At 35.6% G+C, this 12,360-nt stretch overlaps 1 protein-coding gene across 1 annotated transcript in view; it reads right to left on the bottom strand.

The window, feature by feature from the left end:
• The window catches only part of LOC149076072 (sperm-specific sodium:proton exchanger-like), a 118,215-nt gene that overhangs the window by 14,501 nt on the left and 91,354 nt on the right, over window positions 1–12,360 (bottom strand). The window contains exons 19-20 of the mRNA XM_089243598.1: window positions 9,075–9,173; window positions 1,615–1,794 (exon numbers count right to left, since the gene is read on the bottom strand). Of these exons, the coding sequence (XP_089099724.1) occupies window positions 1,615–1,794; window positions 9,075–9,173 (279 nt within the window). The remainder of the gene's footprint in view (window positions 1–1,614; window positions 1,795–9,074; window positions 9,174–12,360) is intronic.

The following is a 12,360-nucleotide window of genomic DNA, read 5'->3' on the forward strand; positions in this document are numbered from 1 at the left end:
AATCACAAAATTTAAATTTAAATTTTTCTTTATTTAACCCTAGATTCATGAACATGCATGGGAGATACGCTATTCATAAACATTCGTCTCTCAGACGAACATATTATATTGATGATTTTTGTTTTATAGAATACAAGGAGCAATAAAACACACTTTAAATCTGAAAAGTTGCTTATTAATCATTAATTTTCTGAAATAAAAATGACAATAGTTATTCTGAGCAATCGACACATGAATGTGATCCATACACATGAATTTTTTACAAAAAAAGTTACACCGTATACAAAAAAAAAGTCTAACAAACGAATACAATTGTAGCGACCTCTACTTGAACTTTTACCGATTGCGGAAAAATGAAGACGTCACGCTTCACATTTTTCTGGTGGAATGTTTGTTACCTAGTAATGCAAGTTGCAAAAAAAATTGAATGTTTTCTTCGCAGTCGGCAAGTAACCATTGTTATGTGATGTCCTTCATTTCTATGTGTCCGTACCAAATAAATCATATTTATTTATTTAAAACCTTCTGATTGTTACTATCTTTAATAATGGAGCTCAACAACCGGTCCTACAGATAGGCACCCTACACGGATGCCTATATAATAATTCATATTTACCTTGAATAACACTCAACTTCACGAAGAAATTACGATTTCAAATCATCGCACCCGTTCTACAATTGCAACACGATTCACAAACATTCGTCTGGGACGACCTACTCACTGTAACTCCATTAGCATAAGTGCACTCTGACATGCGACAGGCACGATACTAATTATTGAACGATCTAGGAAGGTACTTAGTTCATCTTTCTATCTCTTTCACTTTAAAAGTTACAAGTGTTTACGTATTTTGGGCGGTCTGAGATTAATGTTTATGAATCTAGGGTTAATTTCAATGATATTGAAGTAAAAGTAACCAAGTATGGTAAGCATGTTATTGAAATGTGGTAAGATTGTCAATTAAAAGAAATAAAGACCTGGTAAATATAGACTTGAACCTAATCCTTAGATACAGTGCAGAAAGATATAGCTGTTCTTTTTCAAGATTTTGTGTATGGAAAAAATATAGGGAGCTAAACTTAGATATAACTGCACCAAGTATTAGCAATGGGGGCATTAGGGTTCCCCGGATTTTAAAAAAAGAAAGAAATTATTATTTTTTCTTATTTTAATTTCAAAGCATTGAATGCTATGCCCAAATTCCTGATTTAAAATAACATTAGATATTGTAGCAACATCAATATCGTTGGACTTCAAAGTCAGTAAAAAACGAGCAAGCTCTAGGCATTTCTACTTCTCATACATCTGTTTTAAAATTGAAATTTTAATGAGGTGAGAGTCGACTGTACAATATATTAGTTCAATGAACTCCATCAATGACATGGGGAGGGGAAGAGAATTACCACCTATGACAATGTCATATCCCTGAAAATGTTTGATATACTGTACATTAAGTGTTATTAAACCACAGATAGAAGACAACGTGAAAGGTACTGAAAAATGTAAAAAAAAATAAGAGATACATTTATCAAAACAAAAAACAATGTTCTGCAAATATACTGTTATCCTAAAAATAAAATGCAAGTACATATTCCAAAAATGAATTTACTTACTCTGACATCTGTTAGGCATATGGTAGAAGTTTCATATTGATTTTTGGTCAAGTATCCCAGGATGCCTAAAGATCTATAAGGCCCTACGATCTCGACGAACATTTTTGTATCGGGACAAAAGGCCAAGGGAGAGTCAGAATTTGAAAGTATGTTTGACTTTTCTTTTGGCGTCCCTATGATCTGAGCAGAAGAAAGGGAGAAAAAACATGATTAACGAATAATCTAAAATGGAAAGAGAAATAAATCCATTTATTTTTAAACAATATTGACTGGAGAACAGAGAAGACAATTTCTGTGTTTGAAAAGTGCAAAAACATAATTTTTGAACGCATTTCAAATTTCTATATATTGAACGAAATTTGAAATAGTGAAAAAAAATTATAATAATTTAATCAAAATATAAAGTTCACAATGTTATTAAAATTTATAACTATCTTTAATGCCTAAACCCTAAATTAACCCATTAAGCCTCACAGCGCAAATCACTACACTCCCTTCAAAATGCCAATCTTTTTTTTTATTAAAGTAGGCTTTCTTCCGATTTTCAGCAGGTGCAAACTATGTGGGTATAGGGAAAAATATTTTATTGACAAATTCTACTATAGAAAATATCTGGACTTGCCAACGCTATAATAAGAGGCTTTTAAGGAGGGGAGGTATCTCATCAATGCTGCTTGGGTTAATCTTCATAATAGCAGTTGGCACCAAACATAAAAATCACAAAATATATCACAGTTTAGCTGATTGGTTTCTTGATAACTGTGTTACATCAGATATGGCTTGTATATTCTACCAACCTGGTCATCTTTTTCTTAATTCATTATAATCAAGACAAGAACAAAATTTAATATGAGCAAATTTGCAATCCAATACTCCCTCTATATATACAGTGATAATTTCGCGAGAACAATCAAAATTTTGATAATAATATATCTACTTGCGAATTTCCATTCAAAATTGTTTTTGATTGGTTTGGAATACTTCACACTTTTGCATAATTAATATGGCATGCAACAGAATTTAGCGGGAACACTGCTTAGCACTAAAATTTTCAATAAACAAATCTTTCATGAAGGAGAATATACAAGGTTATTCTTTTAATATACGTATATTAAAACTGTTTCAGTTCAAATAACTCATGAACTGTTGATTATAAAAATATGTTTTTAATTGGAAAAAGCATTCAAGCCTGCCCATTTTACATGTATCATTCATTTTAATAGGGGTTGGACATGTACCAAGATACACAATCAATATTTTTATTTATATTAATTTTTTATACAGTTCCCATCTCCCCACAGCCCAAAAAAACTGTTTTTAAGTGCAATATTCATTGACATATTTGAATTCAAAAATTACTGAAAATGAGGGAAAGAACAGTAGGTGTTGCAGTTAAAAAATTGAACAAAACTAGACTTTTTGAAATTTTTATTCAAAACACATTTAGGATCGCAATTTAAACCACCAGAAATTTTTTGTAACTTTTTTTTGTACATAGATAGGTATTTTTCCAACCCAATGTCCTAAAAATGACTTGACTTTTTGTCAGAAACAATTTACTACATTGGGAACAATCAAGTACATGAATAGTATAAGGGTAGCAAACCTTTATCTAAGTCATGGCAAAAATCAAAATTATTTTCTACATGAGCGCCACTCTACGAATTTTAACACGCAGACCATATATATATACATGTCCAGTTTTTACACATCATATGAGCACATCTTCATTCTTGTAAAATATTGTTTGCCTGTCCTCTTATTTTAACAAAAATTTTCAGTTTGACACTCTTTTGAGTTGTAAATTGTTTTCATTTTTGAGTCATAAATTTGATAATCACAATGCAAATTGGGTATGTGTGCATATCTCAGTAGAATTCATCTTATCCATATCATGTTTGTGGCAAGGACACCAGAACCTGAGGACTCAAGATGGTTGGGCCTCCCTCCCCAATAAACTTTGCTGGAGAACAAAGCCCCCAAGAATTCATGAAAAAACAATGGAATTGCATTATACGATGCATGTTCCCCCTTGTGGATGATCCTGAATCTCATACACATGGGACATCCAGCAACTACGCCTGAATATAACAACAAAAATGCATTGAATAAAAGTCATCACGTAGTTATTAAGATTGCCTATCTATAACTTTGCCAAATATAACTTTGGCAGCCTACAAGACCATCATTCATAAGTAAAGGATTGTTTAAAAAATTGGGAGAAAATTTCTTTGATTGGAAAAATATAATCGAATTGCTTTCATTTTTGAAAAATCATCATATGCCACTCGGTACTACAGCGTGCCACTTGCGGCACCCCTGGCATAGAACAAGCTCACGCCTTAATATATGCTGTTTTTTTCCTCATTTTCAAGCATTCTTTGATTTTAAATATCTCGGCTAGTATTGCACTTGGATACTGTGCTTTTTTCTTCTTTTTTTGGCGAAGAAGAGTTAAGGCAACAACTTTTATATTAGAAAGTAGAGGACAGGGGGGCTAAATAAAAAAATTTTGTATTTTGGCACATACATGGCCCTTGGTAAAAGAAATCACACATCTGGAATAAACACTTCGTTTGAACAATTCCTCTAATTGAAAGTATTTTTTATAAACAATGATTGTGATGAGTTAATTTCAGCTGAAACCAACTCAATATTTTCTTAAGCGATAGGGTGGTGCAGAGCATAAAATCCAAATGACTATTGGATTTCTAAGAAGAGGTTTACGTCATTATTCTCAAGGACATGCTATGCTAGTGAATGATATGAAATCAAAGCCAGCAGTTCCATCACCATGGCTGACTTTATTTTACAGGAAATTTCTGTACACCTACAGGATCGGCAAGTAGATAAACAAATTCAAACTATCAAATTAAATGACTGGGACAATGGCAAAGTTTGAGATAATATGAGGAAAGGTGTCAGGTTTAATTGTTGGTTTGAGATTGTCTGTTTTGTCTCATAATTTTTGGTAATGGCACCAGAGAGTGCTGAAACACGTCAGGTGTCATTAATTTTTTTCCCATTATTTATCTTCAAATCTTCCATGAATATGGATTACAACAATGGGCAGAGATAAGCGGGGAGGCATTGTCTTCCCCCATCAAAGGCAGAGCATCTTGATCTAATGTATATGCATATATATGAATTGACATCATTATCATGCCCCAGAAATCATCATTGTATCTTCCCCCCCTTACAACTAGTTCAACTGTGAATCATTACAGCCACAGCCCCGGAACGATTCTTATAGTTTTTTGCATTTTCACACTATAAATTAACTAAACAAGGGCTTGAGAAAAGTCTGACCAGGGGGGCCAGCAAAAGACCCCAGCCTAGGAACCCTGCTCCAGGATGTGGGGTCCATGACTATAATGCTAAACTCATTATAGCAACAGTTTCTACAAAACTTTGATTATATTGGGACTTTATTGTATTTTGAAATCACAAAATGGTTTGACAACTTATTAGCTCATATATTTATTTTTAATAACTTTTCCCATTAACTCTCTTCTCATATATCCCTCTCTTAGCATAGTGTATTTTAGCAGAAAGGGGGGAAATATTTAACAGCTTTTGCACAATTTTTACTTGTGCATCAGGGATGCCGAAACTCACAAATGATTGGTGTTGCTTGATGTTTGCTTGCTTAACAAAATAATTATTTTTTTCAGATAGAATATAATAATTCACCAGAGACCACACACCCTGCTTTCAAGTAGAATGTCCTGTAATGCTCCAGGCAGATGTGCTGGATAGGTTTGGATATGAATTCAGTCTAGTCACTCAATCAACATTGCAAGAGTCTGCCAGAATATAATATATTGTGGGCAATAAGTTGACCAGGTATCTAATTGAGAATCTATTTTATATTATATTTATTTTGCACATGCATTGTGGATTCGCATTGGATTCTGTGTATGCAAAGTTTGGCGGAGAGATAGATTGTATTTTTATTGGTAACATGTGCACACACACACACATGGTAAACTTGAGAAGATGCGGTCACACCATGTTTGAAACTAAGGCAGTTCAGAGAGTCTGGTGCCCTGGGCATTCGACCAGAAAGGGTGCTGAATTTACTTTTTTGTAAAAAATTCTGAGGACTGCGACACCAAAATGATGTTCCCAAGGTACAGTGTAAATTCCGTTTTTTAGTTGCGAGTCGCAAGTTTCTGAGGTCAGGGTAGCAGTCACACTTGACTGTAAAACAGGATTAAAAGTTATGATTATTTTAAGGTACCTAAGGCCTCTCAAGAGCATCATGAGACATTTTCAAGGAGGTTTCTTATACATTTCATTTTCAAGGAGGCTGGACTTAGTTTACAGGAGGCTTATTTACAGTTTACACACATCTCGGAAATCTTTGCAACAGGTCTAATAATAATGAGACCCTCTTATGCACCTCAGTTCCCCGAGTTGTGCCCGGGTGGGCCATGTGTAAGGATGGCGCTGAAGTCAAGGCTGGAAATAGAGGGGAGCAGGGGCCAACTGCCCCGGGCGACAAAATTTAAGAGGCGTCAGTTTTAGGTGGGGGAACAAAGAACACAATTATGAAATTATTGGATTTTAAAGCTGTGGGGGCGTTTGAAACAACTATGCTAGTTGTTCTCAAAATGCAAAATGTGTGCCATCGCTTTCTGGGGCGTCACGACAAGTTGGTTTATTAATGTGTGCCTATTCAAGAATTTGAAGTGGTCCTTTTTAAACTATTCTAGGAGGGGTCAAGGATAAACAATGACAGAGAAGGGAACCGTGGGTGGAAAAAGTTTGAGAAATGCCGTCCTACGCTCACAAAACTTGTTATGTAGCGAGGGAGCAAGCGAACTAATGCTCCTTGAAATGGAAAAAATGGGTCGCGAGACCTAAAAGGTTAATGCTCTGCTATACACAAGGCTGCTTTTGAATCTATGAAAATTTCGAATTAATGAAGGAAAGCAAATCACAGGATTTTAAATTTAGAATTAATCGGGGGGAAGAACCCAGAATGGACTGAAATTCAGAATTGCTGAAAATTTATAAAATTTATGAAAAAATCTCTGAATTCATGAAAATTCAGTATTAATATGAGAAATGATTTCAGAATTGATGAAAATTCAAGAATCAAATCAGTTTAAACTCAGTCACCTTGTTTACTACAAAAAAAAATATGCAGTCAACCGTGCTTATAATGTTCCCACTTAGAACGTTTCTCCACTTAGTACGATTTATTTTTGTGGTCCCAATCCTGACTAATTCTTAATAGGATTTCCCGTTTACCACATTTTCCCACTTATGTTTTTTCATGACAGTTTTTCAAAGATGTTATAAGCAGGATAGACTGTATATATATTTGATGAAGGTAAATATTTTTCACTTCTATTACAGTAAGTGCGGAATCACCTAAATCACGGGTCCCAGTGCGACCGCACCTGTCACACATTTCTAAGGGTGGCTCTGGTTGTACACACAACATTATGTACTACTGTACATATAGCGTAGCCCAGTGTGATTTTGAAACATTTACAGTGCAGTTTGTATTTTTTTACAGCTAAAAATTTTTTTTATAATAACTTTTTTTAAGCCCCAGTCCAGCCGGGGCCTTCGTGAAGTTCGTTTTTCCCGCTTACATAAGAAGGAAAAAAAATCATGAAGGTCTCGGTCAAGCTTAACAGAAGAAACGGAACTATAATACTTGCACCAGGTCTGCAATACACTGCAACCTTTTCTTTTTTTGGCCACCCAGTCAGTGTATATAAGCTTTTTTGTTTCAACAAAGAAAAACAGATGCTATAACTACGTAAAAATTCTTGTTCCTTGAACTCTAGATTTGTCAATATTGGTATTATTTCTGCATTAGCCATCACCAGGTCTATGAATTCATTATCTTTCTCTCTTTTATTATTTTTTTTCGATCAGCGAAATTTTTCACACATTTTCACCAGTCCACAGATGTGCAAAGGTTTAAGAATACTGATCTACAGTTTATCATAAGAAATGTTATAATAAATCATACCATTGAATTACTGAATGGATAGAACACCATGGTACCACGGCACACAATTTGGAAACCACTGGTACAGCAAATCTAAGCCTTTTGTTCTCTGCGGACCAAGAAAATATACCGTTGAAGAGCAGTGGCTCTTACCCTTTTTTTTCATCCCACACAATGGTAAGTCATATACTAAGTACCTACCAGGAAGTCTAAAATTTATCGAACATGTGGGAACATGGGTTTATAATAACAAGCAGTTTCTGAACTGTAGTTTTTTTTCCCGCCATATGGTCACGACCGAATTCGGAGGCTAATGGAATAAAAAGGTTTTTGGAAGACTGGCCTGGAGCAAGGTCTATCCGCCTTACTTTTTAATTGTTTAGTTTTGGAGAACAATCTTTGGCGGCGACATTTCTGGGGTTCTCAATGACGGATGGGTAATAAAAGAGAGGGCATATGCGTGTGTTCAGAGTACAACAATTTTATTTTTTTTCCCATTATATTTTTTTACAAAGAAAGGTAACACCTCTTTCCCACAATCTGGTCTTTTCATGTACAGCCCAATCTGTATTTTGAATTCTGTAGGCATGGCCCCCACAAGGGGTGGGCTGACAAGGCTCCAGCCCTGGGGCCTGGGACGATTTTCACAATTTTTTTGCTTTTTCATGCTATAAATTCATCATAAAGAGGCCCGTGAAAATCTGGTCGGGGGGGGCCCCCGCAAAAGATCCCAGCCTAGGGGCCCTGCTCCAGGATGTGGGGGCCATGTCTGTAGGTTAGAGTGTTGGACCATAGCCATTCCAAAAAAATGGGGCTGCCACTTGATATGACTGGGAAGGCAATGTATCTTCTTTCCATTTCTTTGAACCCCGCCTCCCCCCCTACTTCAACATGTCTCTGATGGGTTGCTCAAATTTTTTTAGAAGTAGAGCACTTATTAGTGAAAACAAGAGCCAGACAAAACATAAAAATGCAAAGTGGGGTGTCATCCCTGCTCAGAATCCCTCAGTGGGGTGTCATCCCCACTGGGGATAGAGAGGGAGATGAGTAGATACTGGTCATTTTTGAATAGAAATGGTGGGTAAGATCTGCACTGAGAAACTCTTGTCTTTTTGCGGGCCAGTACGCCAGCCAAATGTAGTTGGCTTTTTTGTTTTTTTAACTTTTGTTGGTATATTTTTCAGGGTAAAAAACTAATGCCAAATAAATTAGGATCCACATTTTTGAATTTTAAAATTTTTCAGTCATATTTAAAAGGGCACTTTAAATTAGAAATTATGTATTGGCTGAATTTGAATGGTGTAGCACAACAATACCATTCAAGTGATTGGTATTGCTTGCGCAACATGAGCAGATATGTTCTGGCATCCCTGTCAGACATACGCAAACAATTACAGAAAACTACAACAAAAAACAAGGTTAAAGAGAAATATATTTTGTTGTTACATATAACTTTAGCATCCCAATTTTCTGTGTCAACACTTACCTTAGCGGAGCCATAAACAATAATAGATATATCCAAAGGAAATTTTCCCTGTGAATGAATACTTGTTCCAGCCTCGTATTCCTCAGGCACATATTCATTCTAAATTCAAACAATAGAAAAGAATCATTTCTGGATATTAAAATAAGACTTTTCTTTTAATTAATTCAATTTTATTTGAAGGGTTGAGGGGGGCGCTTTCAGTCCACTGTAATAAAGGAAGAAAGATACGTCATAAGGGGGAACATTGATCTTAGTTACGGCATGAAGATGGAAAAACACTTAAGCGTCCACCACATTTTAAGCAGAAAAATAGTTTATGACATGCACAGAAAGCAATACCAGATTTCTAAAAGTTCTGTTTTAAAGACTGAAAGCATTCTTCCCTCCCCACTGACTCTTCATTTGTAATGAGTGAACTCATGATTCTGATAGGTGACAAATGTTGTGTGTTTGTACAACACACTATGTGTCATAACAACAATAAAAAATATTACAGTAACTTGTAATTAGGTTTAACAGATTTGGAAACTGAAATGAGGAGGGCACGGTAGCCCAGGTCGATAAAATACTTGCCTAAAGTACCAAAAGGATGTTTAGAAGCGAGGTCACGAGTTCGATACCCGGTTCGTCTTTGTCAGAAAACTTTCCTGATGCAGGGGTACAACAGAAACAGTGATGTGACCGCAGAAAAAATTGCTATCGCAGGGAGTCCCCATTGAGAGGTTAGAGCACCAACCTCTCGATGAGTATAGGCAAGCCTGCCGTTCGGAGTCAGCAATAAATTGTAGGTCCCAATCTAATTAGCCCTTGTGTACAGAAAATGACAGTGGTGCGACAAAAAATTTTAATAATCTGAAATGAGGATGCACGCTCTCGCCCTCTCATCAACAACTCATTTACCTCTGTTAAAAACAGATAGTTATAACCGAAAAAGGACACACAATTGTCTTCCCAACTAAAACCAAACTGCTATTTCAATTTCTTTTTTCACCATTTTCACAACTTTCTGAATCATTTTTCTTTCTGGGAGGGACATTACAAACACTGCAAAACATATATATCTATCTTCATCAGTATGTTTTATATGTTCCCCCACACACATTGACCAGTCACTCAAAATTAACAAAAAAAAAATAAAACAAAACTTGCCCCCCCCCCAAACATGACAGATTTTATTCTAGCCACGGCTTTATTTATACTCTATTATAGTTTATAGAAAACAGTCTAAAATCAGCAACTTTGTGGTATGCACACAGACTTGCATGCATATCTTGCTTCTAACAAGGGATTCATATATGTATCACCAATGCGCAAAACTAATACACGAGTAATTATGTAAACACTGGTACATAACATTCACATAGGTAAAAGCTGACACAGGAGTAATAGGCACTGAAGAGACAAAGTGGCAAAGTTTGCCACAGCATTGCCACATGAAAAGCCACTTCCCTTGCCTTATAACCATTTCAAAACCACTGTAACAAATAGATTGTTGGATGCTTGCCAAGCAAAATGGTGGAGTCTCAATGGCCAGAGATTCACAGAAGCTCTAGAAAAGAGTGAAGACCAGAATCATCGTTTGGAATCGGGGGAAGAAACTATAATTCTAGCAGAACTTGGACCATTCCCCAGTTAATTTTTTACCGCTTCAAAAAGTCTCGTAATGATCAATGTTTGCATGGTGTGGAAGGTACGCTGATACCTATTGATCTAGGACCACTCAATACTTTGAATCAATATATGTTACACTCACCTATGGAAAGAAAAGATTGCTTCAAAGTCAGTTAAATAGAATGAAGAATAAATAGAATAAAAAAATTTTCATAAACTTTGACAACAAAAAGGCTTGAATGCCTGATGCTTCGGGTTGTTAAATGGCAGCATCACATGGGAGATCACGACTAACCGCCCAAACAAAGCAATTAAGAACACAACAGATAGCATGATAGTTACTCCACCCCATAACCAATCAAGATCGTCTACAGCTGCAAAAGAAGAAACATGTAATCTGGGCCATCTTAAAAGCGTCATGCTTCCCTGGCAAATTTGCATGCTTCTCTTTAAAATTTCATCCATATCTTGTTTTTGGGAGTCCCCCCCCCCCTTCTTCCCTTGAGGTGTCCAGGTGTGCCCATGCGCTAAGACAGCACTGCATGCAATGGATCACAAGCTTTCAAGATTTCTTCTGCACATTATTCTGAGATTGTGATTTCCAGTTTTGCTTAAATCTTTCGAAAAGTTCGAAATTGCATAAGTGATGGGAACCTGGATGCATCTGGTTCTTCTGGTTCAGTCTGAAAACATATGTGGAAGAAGAAAGCCACAGGATCTGTCTTCAGAATATCATTGTTCACTCGCCTTAACTTTTGGATAGCTACTAAACATACTGTGTATACTGATATACAGTATGCATCAGTAATAATTTAAATGTAAATTTTTATTTTCATGACTAATAATACCCCTACATTAGCTTAAACTCAAGGTTGATTAGGTGGAAAAGATAAATATTGATTCTTCATTTCCAGGCATAAGAGATATATATATATAAATACGGAAATTAGAATGCAGTAAGCCTAGTCATCAAAGAATGAAAAAAATAGAAGAGGTGGTTCTGTTTCGGTTGAAAAACTAATGTTTTCAGTATAGTAGCACTATTTGTTGTGAAGATAGATAAATGAGTCACTGCCGAGAGGGAATAAGCGTGCATTCTCTTTGCAGAATTTCCAAATCTGGTAAACTTATCCTCACTGCATTATTGATATACATTCATTTCTTATGCCTGAAAAAGTAATTATTTTCATCTTGCCCACCTGATCAATCTTGAGTCTAAGCAAATTTCCAGACACTGCTTTATTAGTCATAAAAATAACAACTGAACATTCAAATTATTAATGAATTACTATATTTCAAACTTCATAAAAAAGGGGGTATACTATACAATTTAGCAAATATTGGTATTCTTGAGAGAGACAGCTGTTGAAATTTTCTTCTTCTACAGCTGTTTATGGCCTGTCTTCTTCATACTAAAATTGTGTATATTAAGCATGGCCATAACTAGAGGAGGGCATAGGGCACCTGCTCCGGGCGGCAGGTTTAGGTGGAAACAAAGAACACCATTACAAAATTATCTAATTTTAAAGTTGGTATAAAATTATCTAACACCGTATAAAAAACACATGGTATTTCAGTTCAAAAATAATGTGAAAATAATTGTTTTTAGATTTACCTTGTAAACTTGTTAATTGTTAATTTAAAAAAAAATCACTACAGGAGAGACTTTAAACAC

This window comes from Pholcus phalangioides, unplaced genomic scaffold, assembly GCF_987345545.1.
Source record: "Pholcus phalangioides strain wild (caught in Gottingen) unplaced genomic scaffold, Ppha-v1.0 ptg000015l_1, whole genome shotgun sequence".
NCBI classification, from domain to species: domain Eukaryota; kingdom Metazoa; phylum Arthropoda; class Arachnida; order Araneae; family Pholcidae; genus Pholcus; species Pholcus phalangioides.